Genomic DNA, 16499 nt, shown 5'->3' with positions numbered 1-16499 from the left:
AAATGTACAACAGACGTCATATATGGAATAATATTTATTCTAACAAAATAAAAAATATATATATTTATATATCATAGTTTTTACGTTAAGTAAATGTTAAATAACTAACAAGAAATATTTTTATTACAAATCCAGCAACACAAATTGCTTGTTGAATCCTAAAATGGAAAGCAAAGTATTTTTAATTCTTTTTCAGGTGCATTCTGCATCAACCAACAAAGCTTTATGAATTCCAGGGCAAGGGTCCCCATGAAACTTCCAGCTTCCAATGGGTACACGACATTTCCTCTTCCCAAGACAAGCCTGGAAAAAAGTATTAGAAGGATTAATTAGGATTCCATCTTCTCTTTATTGTTTGGAAAATAAATGGAGGAGAAAGGTTACCTCCTCTACAATGGCTTTAGAATTAGAAGAATGACAGCTTCCAATGGCGTAGTTTTCGCAATCACCATAAGGATTGCCAAAGCTGGCAAATAGAATCCTGGAAATTTTCCTTCTGGGAGAGCAACTAAGCTGAACTTCTGGCCCCAGACCCTGTTGCTTCTTGTGTTGCGGTAGACTTTGGTTGTGGCCCCTCCTGGAAGCCACGGGTGGCAGATGTGTATCGGAGACATGACTGCAAACTTTTGAGATTGATATAGTGTCTACTGATATCCCAGGAGGGTAACCATTTTGTTCTTCCAGCAGCACTAATAGGTTACCAGTAGGTTTCAGGAAAGATCGAGGTACATTATACCTGACAAAATGTAAAGTTAAAACAAAATCGAAAGGCAGATTATTTTCAAACAAGTTTTGTACTACCATGTTTGTGAAGGACCGCCTTTTGGGGTAAGGAAAGATACCCAATATCGACCAATACTTTGCCCATTAACCCAAGCTTCACCTTTTCCCATGGACACAAGATTTAGTGCAACAGGGTCATTTCCTGGAGGTGCATCGAACAGTGTCTGCAAATATTCAGAGCGCCAATGTGGGTTAGTGTGGAGCAATATCTCTGAATATCTAGCAAAATCAGAAGTTTCCATACCTTGTACCATGTTAGGGGTTGATGAGTAGAACTTCCATAACTACTCCATTCAACTTGTCTTGATCCAAAATCTGTGTAAACTTGTAGTTTCTCGCCTAACAGGCCAACCTTCAGAAAATATTCAGAAATGCGAGTGTATGATTAAACTGTCAACAGTTTTCAAGTGTTCTTTGAGATAACAGAAAAGTTATACATGAAATGTAAAACATCCTAGGCTCACCTGGTAACCCCATGAACAATTACTGAAATCTTTGAATTCCTGTTCACCTTGAATGCTCACGCTACGTAATCCAGCAGCCCTTCTCTCAAGGTGTGCTCCTGAGTCCTTTTTACCAAGAAGAAAACGGAAATCAAATTGAGATCACAGGACATATTAAAATCAAGGAATAAAGGAAATGAGCTTGGAATTAGTAGTGTTGAGAAGTACCGGCAGTCCAACCATTGCACTAAGTAAGGAGACATAGTTTGTTCCATTTGATAGAGGAACAGTTTTCTCCAGAGTGAAACTTCCATTTCTGTGACTTCCATGTGCAGAGCCTAAAGAAAATTTTAGATGTAACATAATTACACATCAAAAGCTTCATTTTAAAGCACATGTAAGAGCTTATACCAACAAATGCTCCATTTATAAATGCAAGCAAAACATGTCCAAGGGAGGTCACTTTCAGTAATGTTTGGGCCTGGGAGGATTCATGCTTAAATCTACATAAAAATTTGCACAGTTACAGTAAGATAAACAACTTTCAAGTTTTCTCAACATAAAGTCTTTGCATTGGTTTACCTGAAATTGTACCAAAGATAATCAGACACATCCTTGGTTATATTCATTTGCTCTAGCAACATGCTTGCTCTGAAGCAAGTGTCATCATAAGAAGGAATAACTTCTTTATACTCTTCCCAGTTTTCAGTTGAGTATAAGTTTTGGCTTGGTTTCATTGATCTTGTACCATATTGAGTGCTCACCTATTGAAGATTGAAAAACTCAAATATGGAATTCGTCTTTGAAACAAATGAATTTTTGTACCGTAAATTACCTTTGCAGTGTTGAAGGCTACAGTCTTGCAATCTGGTAGGATACTGATCGACAATGGAGGTAATTCATAAGACAGATTTCGAAAATGGACTGTGGCATTCTGTTTTTTATCTCTGTTCACAAGAAAGGCAGCACAATCTGAACTTTCTTCAAAGACATAGACCTGTGACCAAAAACATTAATTTCACCAGATAAATTACTCAAAAACATAAAAATAAAAAGTACTTGTGGGTTCCTTTACAGTGTTCTTACTTGCTGTTCTTCTCCCAAATTCATGGTAAAATTTACACCAGAAATCAGAGGCTTTAAGCACAGCTTTATTGCAGCATGCAATTCCTTAAGGTGACCCCACTTTGGTTGCCTAAGCAGACCTGAATTCATCAAGCTGACAAATTCAGATTGTTTTTGGAGATATAATATAATGTGAATAGAGAAAAAATGAATGACACTTACCATACTCATCTAGAGGAGCTTGATCATAATAACCTGTCAGTACATATGCAGAGGCTGCTCTTCCAAAATTTGTTCCTCCATGATACTACAATAAAACAAAGGTAGAAAATTATGTATAATCTTTGATACATAAAACGAGATGGTTCAGACTTCATACCATGTAATAATTCACATAGCTTCCTTTCATCTTGGCAATGAAAAGCGCAACCTGAAATGCTATGTCTTCAGCTGACCATATTTTTGCTTCTTCACCATATACTTGATAGCTTCACAAACCCATAAGTCTCATTAATCTCTTCTCACTACTACACATTAAGAGGCTATCTAAAAGAGTCATAATAATGATAAAAACGTTAATAGAAATATGAAGCCTGTCTTCAAAGCATACAAACTAGTCCAGTTTTCTGTCCATATTGCTGGCTTATTTGGTGAGTTAGGTCCTGCAAATGTTTCTCCACACCTTCTTCCGTTACATGTGTTGATCTGCAAAAGTAATCTGTTTGTAAGTAATCCAAAGAATATTCTAAATAAGCAGATGCAACAGTTGAAAGAAGCAAGCTGGAAAGTTTTCAATTTGTTGAATCTATCCAAGTAATATTCTTTCAGAAGGAGGCTAACCACAGGGTCAGGAGCATCATCTTGCTTACACATCACCCATGGAACTCCTGTTCGAAGATCCACTGCCATTTTTGCAGCCCACCGGACATATGGGGGCCCTTTCTCATGAAAAGCTGCTTCTATCATTCCATATTCGTTTTCGATCTACATATATTCGACTTCTACAATATGAAAATTCTGTAGCAGATAAAAGAATCAAGCTTATCTGAATGATGAACTAAAACCTGCGATAGTATAATCGGCCCTCCTTGTGAAGCATATAGCCTCTCCGCTTTCATCATGTTTACTATCATTGCTGCATATCTTTGCATATGAAACTGCCATGAACAAACTAATTAGAGTGTTCTTAATAATTTCCAGTGAGCCGTCAATTGCTTCTGATAGAGCAATGATTTGAATGTCAATACCTTGAATGGCTCGTTGTCAGATCTAAAGACAATGCCTGGAACATCATGCAACCAAAATGGAAGGCCTCTGCAATATCATTATAATAGTCTGTCAAGCTCTCTACAAACACAGAATTTTTTTACTTTCTACATCGAGAGGCTTTTAAACTGTAATTACCCATAGCCCCATTCACCCTCAATAAAGGGTCCAATCCTAAGGCACACATATAAGCCTTGTGCTTGAACTTCCTTGATGAACCTCACTAAATCACGTCTTCCATTGAAATCAAACTGCAACTCAAAATGAACCTACATAAATTGATTTTGCATTTTCTCATACAATTTTTTTAATGTCTTATATGAAGGACCTTGATATTAAACATAGTTTTGCCCCTTCTTTATGTAATGAAAGCAGTCAAATTTTTTATCTACTAGGGTGATCACCTGGCCTGGTTGGGGCTCATGGAGGTTCCAAAACACGAGAGTCTGTATCACATCCAGTCCTCCTCCTTTTGCCTTAGCTATTAAAGATGGCCACATCTGAGAATATACATCACATAATCAAAATTGTACTATTAATTATGAGCTATCTGTCCAAGTCAAGAGTGCTCAAAGCTAGAGATGGCAATGGGGAGGGGTGGGGAGGGGACCTCAATCCCTGTCCCCGTCCCCATAGGGGATATCAATCCCAATCCCTAGTCCATCCCCTTTATGGGGATAAAAATGATTTTCCGTTCTCTCCTTGCAAAGAAAATTCCCCTTCCCATCTCCTCCAGGGAACCTTAATCCCCATCCTTATAGGGGATATCAATCCCAGTCTTCGGTCCATCCACGTTATGGGGATGAAAATGATTTCCCGTCCTCTCCTCGCAAAGAAAATTCCCCTTTTCATCTCTTCCCCATTTCTGTAGAGAAAAATCTCCTCCATGTACTCGTAAAGAAAAATTTCCTTCTTATATCCTCTAAACGTAATATAGAAATATTATATAATAAAATTAAGTAAAATTAAAATCAATTAATTATTTCAAATCTCACAAATATAATATATTAATCATTTTAATATGCACAACAAAAACCTAAATAAATTTTAAAAACACAAATAATCTAAAACTATAAATATATGTTAATATTTTAAATAAATATATTAATATAAAGAGACGGAGATGGGAACGGGGGTAGGACGAAGAGGAGACACATATATACTTGTTTCCGATTACAGAGATTTTTTCAATCACTGTCTCTATCTCTTTCCTCGTTTCTATCAGAAATTCCCTCCTCACTAAGGTCAAAGAGGGTTGGGGCCTTGAAGTCAGGCTGAAATTGCCACCTCTACTCAAAGCAAGTCAGCTGATTACCAGTGAAACACACTGTCTCCTTAAAGTGCTTAGTATGGCCACTTTTTAGCATAAGCTTATTCATAAGAACCCAAAATACAAGCAACAGGGATCAAAGCAAATGTGACAGATGAGCTGAGCTGTGTTATCTGGAAATTTTGTTTTCGTGCGTGAGGCTAGTGAGATGGAAAAATATGACTGTTTGGTAAGAAAATGACAAGTGATCCAAGCAGTTGGTTATTGAAAAATTCTGTCAAATGGGTTGGTGATGACTATTCATTCAACTAACATCATCACTAACACCACAATTTCTTCTCATTCTCATTGACATATTGCCATGAAAGAAAATTGTTTACCAGGGACAAACTAAAATGGAGATATGAGATATAACAAACCTCTGGAGTACTTCGAGGATAGTGAATAGAGCCTGAGAAGAGAATTTTATGATGCCCATCAATGATCAAAGATCTTCCATCATAGGTTACTTCGCCGCCATGACAGCCACCGGTTGCCATCAACAACAACAGAGCAAACAAACACCACATCTTCACCATTCCTCTCAGTGAGCAAAGCTTCAATATGCAGAACTTTATCTATATACCACCTGTAGCTTTTCTGCCCCTTAAATATGGAAAAATGAAATATCAATCACCTCTTATAATCTTTCTCTAATGAAAATTTCAACTCTGGGTTCTATATTTGCAAAGTGAAGGCAAAAAAAGGAAGAGAATCTAATAATTAACATATTTCATGGAATTGCTATAGAAATGAGATTTTCTGGCTGACCAACTTTGAATTGCATGAAATTAGGTAGACTAATTTTACTTGTCATATTTTTAATTTACTAAACTGAAACAGGCCATTTTCATATTCATTAAGTTTGGCAGATTGAACCATTTATGTTCTGAATTTACTAGTTTATATGTTTCAAATCAAACACTTAAAGAAAAAACAGTTTCACCACCTCTGCTGATCAAATTCAGACAAAAATGAAAGCTCAAACATGACAACTTTGCTTATAGTCAACCAAAGTATAAAAAAATGAACAAGGAAGAAAGAGGAAATGCACTCACATATAAGAAGCAAGGTTTTCTCTGGCATACTTAATGTGATGAAGTAATAAATCTGAGAATATTTGTGATATTATAGAACTCAAATTAGGTAAGTAAATTCAAATTTTATAATTGTAAAATGAGTATTCTTCTGGTAAAATTACTACTAAATAAAAAAAAATAACCAATTGAATATGTAACTGATGGAAGCTTTAAATTTAATGCTCTATACAGATATAAGGAAGCCACCTCATACCTTGCATATGTCTTTTGAAAGAGTTATTAAGTTGACTCAATAAAGCTACCCTTTAATTTTGATGGTTATCACAAGGGTGGATAAAACTCAAATTGAGCATTCTCTCGAGTTTGACTTAAATGAAAAATGATTTAAATTGATTTAGTCAAACTAAAATTAATAATAGTTTGAGTCCGATCCAAATAAAATATAATTTGGCTTGAGTTTGTTCGAGTTCATAACTTAAATTCGTAGTTCATTGACAAAAAAAAAGTTATTTTACCCAATATTAATCAAAATTGTATTATTTTAACAATTGTTTAAAATAACTTGAATCGAACTACGAACTAAATTTGAATCAAATCATCCACCCCACTAGCAAGTCGAACCAACCTAAATTCCATCTAACTTGAGTTAACTTGGTTTAAAAAACAGATTGACCTTCTAAACTCAAACTCCACTTAAATTAACTTAAATAAATTCAAATTTAATCGGCTTTTTAGACCAACCCGAAGAAATTATTATGACATAAAAATAAATAGTCCAGCCCAAAAAAAAGGCCCAACAGAAAAAGCTTGATGAAGAAAGCTAACCCCTGCTCCAAGCTTTGAATCGATTAAAAGGTATCGTCGACTCACATTTATGCCCTACACATACCTCTCACTTAGTTTCTGTTCTTCTTCACTTCAACTTCCCCAAATCAATCTCAAATGTCGGTAGGTTTACGAAAACCCTAATTTTACCCCTTTTCTTTCTTATAGAAAGAGCATAGTTCATATATATTTTTATTGTCAAAAAGTTGTATTCATGAATCCTTGTGCAGATCTTCGAGTACAATGGTAGCGCCCTAGTGGCTATGGTGGGCAAGAACTGCTTCGCCATCGCCAGCGATCGCCGACTCGGAGTTCAGCTCCAAACAATTGCTACTGATTTTCAGCGAATTTTTAAAATTCATGATCGGCTTTATATAGGCCTCTCTGGACTCGCCACCGACGCTCAAACTCTGTATGATAATATAATATTCTTTATATTGTTTTTGTTGTTGTTATTATTATTATTATTACGGGAATATGATTGATTGTTTTGGTTTGATTTGATTTGATTTGAAGATATCAACGGTTGGTGTTCCGTCATAAGTTGTATCAGCTGCGAGAAGAAAGAGACATGAAGCCCGAAACATTTGCTAGCCTTGTTTCTGCTCTACTTTATGAAAAAAGGTTCTTGTAATATAAACTTTATAGCTTTTATTTTATTTGTTATTATGTTGTATTAGTATTTGGATTAACGTGAAATGGTTGTTTTAGAAATAAGTTGATTTCGGTGTATGCACAATTTAGGTATAGAAGTGTAGCTTTGGGTTTGAGGAAAAGCCTAGAGAAATATCTTTTTAAAAGATTTTAGGGCTCTGCAGGAGTCTAGATATAGAATTCTAGGTTTTGAACTTAAAATTGTTATGAGTTCATGTGATTTCTGATCATCAAAAGAAAAAGGTACAACTTTGTGAGTTGCAGTTTGTAACTCAAGGAAATTGGCGTATTGGGTATTGTTATCATTAAATTGTAGAGATGACAAACTTTAAATGCATTGGGTTTGAACCTACATAGCTGACTCTTTGTCTGTTTATGTAGCTGTTAAAATTCCGTTAATGTGTTTTAACCTTACAGAAAAATTTCTGCTAATCTTTTTAGGTTTCAAGCATAATTTTATTGTTTATCTGTGTAATATCATAAACAACATAGTTAACTGAACTTTTATAGATGAGAATTATCGAGTGAAAGCAAAATATGTTGAAACTTAGCATGCCCTGCTAGATCATTGGGTAAAATTTCAAAGCTTTGGAGCCAGGTGCTTTATTCTTTTTCTTGTAAAATGTTGTCTTGTCATTGCCTGAAACTCGGCATAAGTATGTTTAAGTGCTTTGAAGTAAGCTGGCCCTCCTTTTCAGAAGCATACCAGGGAATTATATGATGTGTTTTGGTCCATTACTTGTATCCTGGATGCAAATTGAGATGGTTTTTGTTTTATAATATGTACAGTGAAATGGCTTTTATTATTATGGTATTGGTGGCATGAGTACCTTGACTTTGAGAGAGAATTACTGAATGTGCAATTTATTTATAGAAGTGTAAAATGAAATTATTGCTGTTTTTTTTTCCAGGTTTGGTCCATACTTTTGCCAACCTGTGATTGCTGGATTGGGGGATGAAGACAAGCCCTTTATCTGCACAATGGACTCAATTGGAGCCAAGTATGTTAATTATTATTATTTTTTTTTTTTATGTTTTCTTTTTATCATGGAAATGCTGAGTTTTCTTGACTGCTTCAAGTGTTTCTATTTTATTTATGGTTTTCTTTATAAAGGGAAATGAAAAAAGACAGAGTCTTTTGCTAAATGAAAATGTCTCTCATAAAGTTATATGTGAATTTTGGACTTGGAGCAAACATGAGCTAGGTTGATGAATTTTTATGCTGTTAATTGGATTTTGACATGACTAATCTTAATAATTATGGATTCTTAATCTCCAAAAATATTGCTTCATGTAAGCAATCATTGGAGGGTTCTCTATCTAAACCAATATGAAGTTCAATTTAGAATGAACAGATTTTCAAAGAATCGATTTAAAAGCTTTAATGTTGCACTGCCAGTATTTCTGTTTTTCACTTTTATGTGTCCCCTCTCATCACAGGGAGCTTGCTAAAGATTTTGTTGTTGCTGGTACTGCTTCAGAGTCCCTTTATGGTGCATGTGAGGCAATGTTCAAGCCTGACATGGTTTGTAACTTGACATGCCCTTTCTTCTCATTTTGGATTGTGTTTCCTCTGTGTATGTCATTTTTTATACAATAGCAACTTGATTGATATGCCTGAGAAGGGAATCTGTGCAATCATTAGGGATATGAATGCTCTGTTTATATCTTTGTGTCCACATTTATCTATTTTAAATGGGCAACTTCCATAAACACAATTGTTATAGCAGCTATAAAGATGATGAATGAAAAGTTATGTATAGTGAGATCCTTGAGTTCCAAACTTTTTGTATGTTTGTTCCTATCTTGAAAAGGTTCCAAGAGTCATTAGCCTATTGATAATGTCATAATACAGTGGAAAACTGAGAAGGCAAGACAAAGATTTGGTTTGAAAGTGGAAAATTTATAATCCTTGATTAGAATTGATAAATTTGGAGTGGTGGATTTTGATGTTGAAGTGGATTAGAAATGGGGGATCGAAGATGAGTCTAATGCATAAAGTTCATTTGTTATTGGCTAAGAGGATAATGCTTAAATAGTTGGTTTACATGGCACTGTAAAGTCTATGTAGTCTGAATTTATGCTGTTTACTTTAACTTAAAACTTAGTAAGTTGAAGAACAGATGAAATTAAGAACTAATGTTTCAAGCATTCTGCTTATCAGTTTGAATGTACTTATGTACTGTGGCTAGTGATTTTGCAGCAGTGACTCTCCACATGAATGCTCTCCTTTATATGGAATATTTTGACCCATACAATGAATGTTCTACTCACGCTTTGGTTAACTCTTACGCAGGAACCAGAGCAGTTGTTTGAGACTGTATCTCAAGCTTTGTTAGCATCTGTTGATCGTGACTGTCTGAGTGGTTGGGGAGGTCATGTCTACATTATGTAAGCTTTTTAAGACGCTTTTAGTTATCCTTTCCAGTACCTTTTATTTTTCGAGAGTGAGAATATTTCCTAATTGATTGTGATAATACTAGAAGTATTGAGCTAGATCCTGAAAAGGAGTCTCCTGTTTCATACTGAACCTTGCTTTAATTAGCTTGCTATAAGGCTCAGTTGGGGCCACTCTTAGATTTTGAAAATGTTGGATTTTTTAAATAGGAAAACATCTCCTGCTGCAGAGTCTTGATTGAATATATTCTAACATTGTGCTTTAGTGTAGTTAGACGTATATTTTGTCATTTTTTAACTTGTCAGGCTCTTAATGCAGAACACCAACTGAAGTCAAGGAAACAATCTTGAAGGGAAGGATGGATTGATCTGCTTTGATAATGCTCAAGTCAACTGTCCGTGTTCAGTCCCCAGTTTTTCTTTATGGAAACCTTAGACTGCGGTTGAACACGAACCAACTTCTTAGTTTAAGGCTGTTATTTATAGAACTCGAACTGTTTTACTCATATTTTCAGAATGAATTGACAAATTTTCTAATCTAAATCCCCATGATCATCATCTCCGGCCCCCAATGATGCATTTCTTTGGAAGAATGTGAATTTTCAATATGCATGGGGGCTTGTTACTCCTAAATTACTTTGAATTGTTGAATTATTTTTCATTAAGGATGTTTACATCGATGGTACTTGTGTTATGATTCAATGATTTCTTTTTCAGTGCTACAAGCAATTACAGTAGTGTAAGTTTTATGCTTTTATCTTTTCAAAAGGCCACTAAAATCTTCTCTAGAAGGGGATGTTTAAACCATGGTTGCAGGAAATGAAATGATGGAATCATAAACTGTTATTTTATCTCAAACTTGAGGAGGCAATCTAAGCCGTAGATTGGGTTTAAAACTTTTGCAAGGCAGTTACTTAACAGAGATTGTGTTCTGTCTTTGTAACATAAACCTCCAGTTACCCCCCATCGGTTTCTTTTGTCCACATCTTGTCTTGAAGACCAAGAACGGTAATGTTCCTGACTATATTGCTAAAATATGGTGAACTGTCCTGTTTCTCTTCAAAAGAGTACTCTCTCGCTCTCTCTCATGCACGCTCATATAGATCAATTTCTTTCAGAATTGTGCTTTGCCGCCGTGGGGTGGTTTAATATCGGTGAAATCTTCATTTATCGCGTAAAAGGAGAACTGGGCACATTCATAAATAGTTAACTCTTAAAGAAATAGAACATAATATAATCCTATGCATATTATCTTCTACATTTGAGAAGTGAATAAATTATACTTTTCCTTTCATGTTGCAGGCTGTCCGGTGAGATAGAGAGCACAATCAGCATCTTACAGAAGCAGCCTCGTAAATCTGTGAAGTGATTTGATGGGTAATGTAATCGCTTCATTTTTCTCTGGATTTGGTCAAGTCCTTGGCAATCTCTTTGGCGCCCCACTTGATTTTCTTGCCGGAAAGTCTTGCAGGTAATTAATTCAAACTTATTAGGGACACACTGCATTGTCATGCTCGTGCAGTCTAATTGAAGTAACCAGTTGGAGAGGAAATCTTTTAGTTTTATTTATTTTCTTGTTTATGGATTTTCATTTCACTGGCATGGTTCAGTTCAGTTTGTGGGCCAACATGGGATTTCATCTGCTACATCGAAAATTTTTGTCTTGCCAATCTGCTGAAGTTGGCCATAGTGCTGGCTTTATTATACTTGCGTGAGTTACATTACACTTACTTGCAAATTTATCCTAGCCTGCCCTAATTTAAATTAAAAATTCATAGTTTAACTGTTCTTGACTTGTTTTATAAAATCTGCAGTTCTCTTGTTCTTCTATCTTTTATACAAGCTTGGAATCTGCTGGTGCATTGGTCATAGCCTCTGCAAAATGGTGTGGGCATGCTTGGTTACCTGGTTCTCTTTTTGGGAATATTGCTTCACTTTCTTGTGTGTTAAGCTCATAAAATTCAAAAGAAGAAACCAACGCGGCAGAAGGAACATTGTTGAAATAGGCCAAACAGATTCTAGTTATGAACAAGAATCTTCCAGCAGTGAAAGCTTTTCATCAGATGATATACCCAGAAGCAATTATTCATCTCGCCGAGGGAGAGATTACAGAGAAGCTCACCGAAAGAAGTCTTTGCGGCCAAGAAGCTACCGTGTACAAGTTGGGATTAGTAGAAGAAATGCAACACAAAGTCATAGAAGGAACTCCTTGAAGCATCACAGCCATGGTAGCCAAGTTCATGATCATATAAGGGTAACTCACACATCAAGGTTTGTTAAGAAAGGCAGAAGCATTAGGAGAGGAGTTTATGGGAATCAAAAATGGTAAATCTTAAATTTATTTTGATCCTCAGTATAATTTCTCATGAAAATATTAACTATAAAAAATAAAGCAAGAATTAAATTTCCTTTCTCCCAAAGTATCTGACAGAACATGAGGCAACAGTGGCATCCCATCCCCTAAAATATCAAGTTCCACGGCTTGTGGGTTTCCCAAACGTCCTGTTACATTAGATATAGCTTTCCCACATAGTTGCCTTCTTTCAACAACCCACTCACTTGTCCTGAGACTACACCCTGTTATTTGTTTCAACTGTGACCTCCTTGGAAATCAATTCAACTTAAAGAATGTGTTTGCTTCGTATAATATTTTATTATAAAAAATAAAATATAAATTACCTAAAAAATTATCAAATATAAATTATTATCATATTACAAGAGGTCATTAAAACTAATAGAGTATTAAAATATTTTAAGTAAAAGTCAATTTTGAAAAAATGAGAATATTTTGTCTAAAAATATTAATAAAGACAGATAGAATTGTAACAAAATTAAAAATAAACTTGATAATATTTAAATATCTAAAATAAAGAAAATAATTAAATTATTATTTATATTATCTATCACATTATCATAAACTTTAAACCAAACCATCCCTTAATAAAAGCAAAAAAAAATTATATGTTGAAAAGCTATTGTGATGAAGCAGAAGTTATGCAGAAAAGGAATTGCCCAGAGTTGAGGCAGTGATGAGTAGATACAAAAATGGGTAATTCCACTTTTGGGACAAAATATACTACGCCGACCCAGGTTTATCTTATTTAATATAATTAGTACGCTTCCGAAAATGATAATTCAATTCAAATGGAATTTCTCGTTACAAAAAAACAAAATGAATTACCACTTTTGCAGGAGGAATCCACTTTTATTATAGTATATCAGTTAGAGATGGCTCCATTTACTTTTTCCTACGTTACTTCTCTATTAAGAAAGCTTGAAAATTATTCCCACAAATGATCAATGAATATTGTGTACGGCCTTGCACACTGTATAATCACAAGCTCAGTCTCACCACCATATCCATGATGATCCAAGTAGTGGTGGCTCTTCCTAGTCAACATCCTTATAATTCAGAGTGCATAACAAATTGGCTTCAAGTTAAAAAAGATTTGCCCAATTTGCAGCAGTGAAGTTTCACCACGTTAATGTATGTGGTTGTAAATAATTAACATCAAATTCTTTACCTGGAAGCAATGGTAAATTCAGAGGTATAATATAAAAAGGTTAACAATAAAAATATATGTATCTATTTTTTATATATATATTTTTATATGTGATATGATATAATTAAATAATTTTAAATTAAATATATAATTATCCTTAATTATATAATAATATATAAATAATTATATATTCAAAATAAATATACATAATATTATTTAAGTTTGAAGTAATGACCATTCCTGACCCCTTGTAGCCGACCCTGCATGTCAGTGTTACTTGTATCACTAATTCTCATTGAAAATATTTAACAGGAAGAAGTTTTGAGAAGAAATGGTTTCCAGATGAATAAGAAAATTGACAGCCCACATTAATGGAGGGCTGCGAGACCATTAACATTTCCCAGAACGACAAACTGAACTGAAAACAAGCAACACAAGAAAACACCAACTCCAACAAATCCGAAAAGAAATCCCACCGCCGCCATGGAGCCTCGAACATTGTTTCAACCAAACTAAGGACTTCCCACAAAACAATAATAAATAAATGTTTCCATCTTACATAACCATCAACTCAAAAATCGGCAAGTGGAAAACAGAAATCTTTTGTAAGAGCACGCGAGGCTTGGAGTTATCTCCCGAAAACGACGAGTGAACCTTATTATAAAGGACAAAAATTGAGGGCGAGCATGCACCATGTTTTTTGAGGTTTAATTGACGGTGGATATGGGGAGGCAGAAACGACATGTAGGACCGGGCAAATCGAAATGGGTTGGGTTTGATTTCTAGATTCATTGAATTTTGTAATTATGGAATAGACAAGAAACTTTTATTAATTTTTTCAGGCTTTTCACATTTTGATAGTGCCATCTGGATGGCTGCTTCATTTGTGGGAATAGTCAAACCGTAATTGAAGGAGAAATTTGTTTAATAAATAAATTAATTTTATTAGTTGAGGGTACCCTTCAAGAATTTATTACAAAATAAAAGTTTTCCCCAAAAAAAAAAAGAACCTTTTATTTATGAGAGGAAGAAGGCAATACCCATTGCTTGAAAGTCCACTGAAAACTAATCTACTTGAATTTAGTCCTAATCTATGAGTTGATCATTGTTTAATTCACAAATTAAATACCCATTAGGATTTAGGGGACCATCTTCCTTAATTCACAATAACGAGAAGACTATTTTCCAACCAGATTATGTTAAAATGACAAGTTTTTTTCTTTAAAGTCTAAAAAAGACAAATTTTTGCCTTATTCTGGGAACATCTATTGACAAATTTTGTTTTCTTTAAGACAAAAGAAAGGAAAACACGAAATTACCCTTATTACTTCATAAAAACTTTTAAAATTAAATATCACTTGGCCTTCAAAAATTTATTTGATATATTTTTCACCATGGTTTATATTAATTCTAATAAAAATAAATTTTAACCGGTTCATCAACAACATTAATCGTCAATGATATATTTGATTTAGATAATTTTTTATTATTAAAATATTAAAAAAAATAGATTTTTTGAAGATTATTATATATAAGATTATTATTATTATTAGATAAAAATAAATAATTATTATATAATTAATAAAATATTATTTTAGTTAAATAATATTAGATATAATTATTATAGAATATATGTTACTTATATATTAATTAAAAACGAGGATATAATTAATTAATCTTTAATAAAATAAAGATTATATTGATAATTTTTTAATACATGAGATAAAGTTAATAATCGGATTATTTTTTATACTATATATTACATCATATTGATAACAAAATATTACTAAAAAAATAATAAAAAATGTTAATAATATTTTATTATCAAATAATATAAATAATAAAAGATAAATTATCTGAATACTCATTTTATATACCCACAAGTGTCAATCCTTTTCTTCCACCTAATGCAAACCAACATGAAGATCAAGGACATAATTAGCCGATCTTCTTGGTTCTCATGTTCAACCACTCCAAAGTCCAATTAATCACTTTCATGTCACAATGTGAAGCATCCATGCAGTGAAATAATGAAGAGTTCTCTAGTTCTTAATCCAACTTAGGCCTAATTCCTTTTTCACTCTTTTCCTTTTCAGGCTCTTTCAAATAGAAGCAACATCTCTCTATCTTTTTGAATTAGCATAAATGTTTGATAAACAACACGAGGCACCCCATCCCGGGGTTCCATCTCCAAATATTGTTGAAAAGAAAGTCTTCCAAGCTCAACATTATTGTGAATAATGTGTGCACCATGAGAAGATGAAGATGGGAGAGCTTGAGTCATCATGGTGGTGTTTGGTAATGTTGATGGTAGCGTACAAGTGTTGTTAGCTCTTGTAGTTGTGAGAGAGTTTGTATTAGTGATAAAAAAAAACATATTAGAAAAATAGAAATAAAACAAAAAAAACCGATAAAAAGATTGAATAAAAGAAAGAAAAAAGAAAAATAACTAATAATAAAAAAATATTATAATAATATAATTATAATGAATATTTAAAATTAAATAAATAAAATTATTTACTAAAAAACTTAAATAAAATTAATTTTTATTTAAAAACTTGTATTGGAAGTTATGCATAACGTCATATAATTTCTCTTCATCGTGTGAAAAAGTCTTTTCGATCCAATTAATAATGGCTAGTCCATGTTCAGTGTATTTTAATTCTAATCAATGCTGATTAAAATCAAACCTTAAATCGATCCAATTAATTATGTAAAACAATTTTACATTTCCCCATCCCTTATCTGTAATCCATTTGGTCAAGATGTTGACTCCCTAATTAATTATAGTCAACTTTTTCCACACGTTTTTTTCTTCCATTTAATTTAATTTCAACATGCCCCACCTAAATTATGCAAAATTCAATAAAAACAATAATATAAATTTTACATATATAAAAAAAAAAAAAAAAACCTACATAGACTTGCAGATCACCCAATTCCTAATTACCCCACGTATGCCTCACGTATACACGTGGCCATATTTTATTTGTAGATTTTGAATTTCCTTTGACAGTAGCGGAGACCTGTGTCTTGTCATGGCACCGAAAGTGAGAATTTATAATTCCACGTAAGGATGTTGTAATGTCCACGCTCATCAGCGTGTCTAATAATGAGATTAAAGAAGTGGGAATAGTGAAAAATTGTGTGGCGGCGGTTTTCTGCGAGTTCTTCGTAGCTTCCTTTCTTCCTTCATCTTTATCTTAATCCACCT

General features: G+C 33.7%; 3 protein-coding genes across 4 annotated transcripts; 2 read left to right on the top strand and 1 right to left on the bottom strand.

The window, feature by feature from the left end:
• Positions 1-89: 89 nt before the first annotated feature.
• Positions 90-5736, bottom strand: LOC123229954 (beta-galactosidase 16-like). Its single transcript, XM_044656011.1, has 19 exons — positions 5247-5736; positions 3962-4057; positions 3696-3808; positions 3539-3605; positions 3356-3448; positions 3132-3275; positions 2902-2996; positions 2671-2779; positions 2514-2598; positions 2313-2431; positions 2062-2223; positions 1809-1990; positions 1638-1729; positions 1455-1564; positions 1248-1352; positions 1028-1135; positions 802-947; positions 385-736; positions 90-303 (listed from the first exon to the last, which is right to left on the bottom strand). The coding sequence occupies exons 1-19, from the start codon at positions 5403-5405 to the stop codon at positions 193-195; spliced, it is 2448 nt and encodes an 815-aa protein (XP_044511946.1). The 5' UTR covers positions 5406-5736; the 3' UTR covers positions 90-192.
• A 962-nt stretch (positions 5737-6698) lies between these two features.
• LOC123229953 (proteasome subunit beta type-3-A-like) lies at positions 6699-10462 on the top strand. The gene is made up of 7 exons (XM_044656009.1): positions 6699-6854; positions 6962-7143; positions 7248-7355; positions 8297-8386; positions 8826-8910; positions 9682-9776; positions 10102-10462. The coding sequence occupies exons 1-7, from the start codon at positions 6849-6851 to the stop codon at positions 10148-10150; spliced, it is 615 nt and encodes a 204-aa protein (XP_044511944.1). The 5' UTR covers positions 6699-6848; the 3' UTR covers positions 10151-10462.
• Positions 10463-10606: 144 nt separating this feature from the next.
• LOC123229952 lies at positions 10607-12196 on the top strand. Of its 2 annotated transcripts, XM_044656008.1 has the most exons (4): positions 10607-10790; positions 11085-11253; positions 11393-11493; positions 11597-12196. In XM_044656008.1, exons 2-4 carry the CDS (start codon positions 11156-11158, stop codon positions 12109-12111), a joined length of 714 nt encoding a protein of 237 aa, XP_044511943.1. In that variant the 5' UTR covers positions 10607-10790; positions 11085-11155; the 3' UTR covers positions 12112-12196. The 2 variants fall into 2 exon arrangements, with proteins under 2 accessions (XP_044511943.1, XP_044511942.1); XM_044656007.1 differs by lacking the exon at positions 10607-10790 and having other exon boundaries at positions 10804-11253.
• Positions 12197-16499: the final 4303 nt, after the last annotated feature.

This window comes from Mangifera indica, chromosome 11 (genome assembly GCF_011075055.1).
Source record: "Mangifera indica cultivar Alphonso chromosome 11, CATAS_Mindica_2.1, whole genome shotgun sequence".
In the NCBI taxonomy this organism is placed as follows: domain Eukaryota; kingdom Viridiplantae; phylum Streptophyta; class Magnoliopsida; order Sapindales; family Anacardiaceae; genus Mangifera; species Mangifera indica.
Note: the sequence above shows the minus strand (reverse complement) of the source record. Positions and strands in the feature narration are given on the sequence as shown.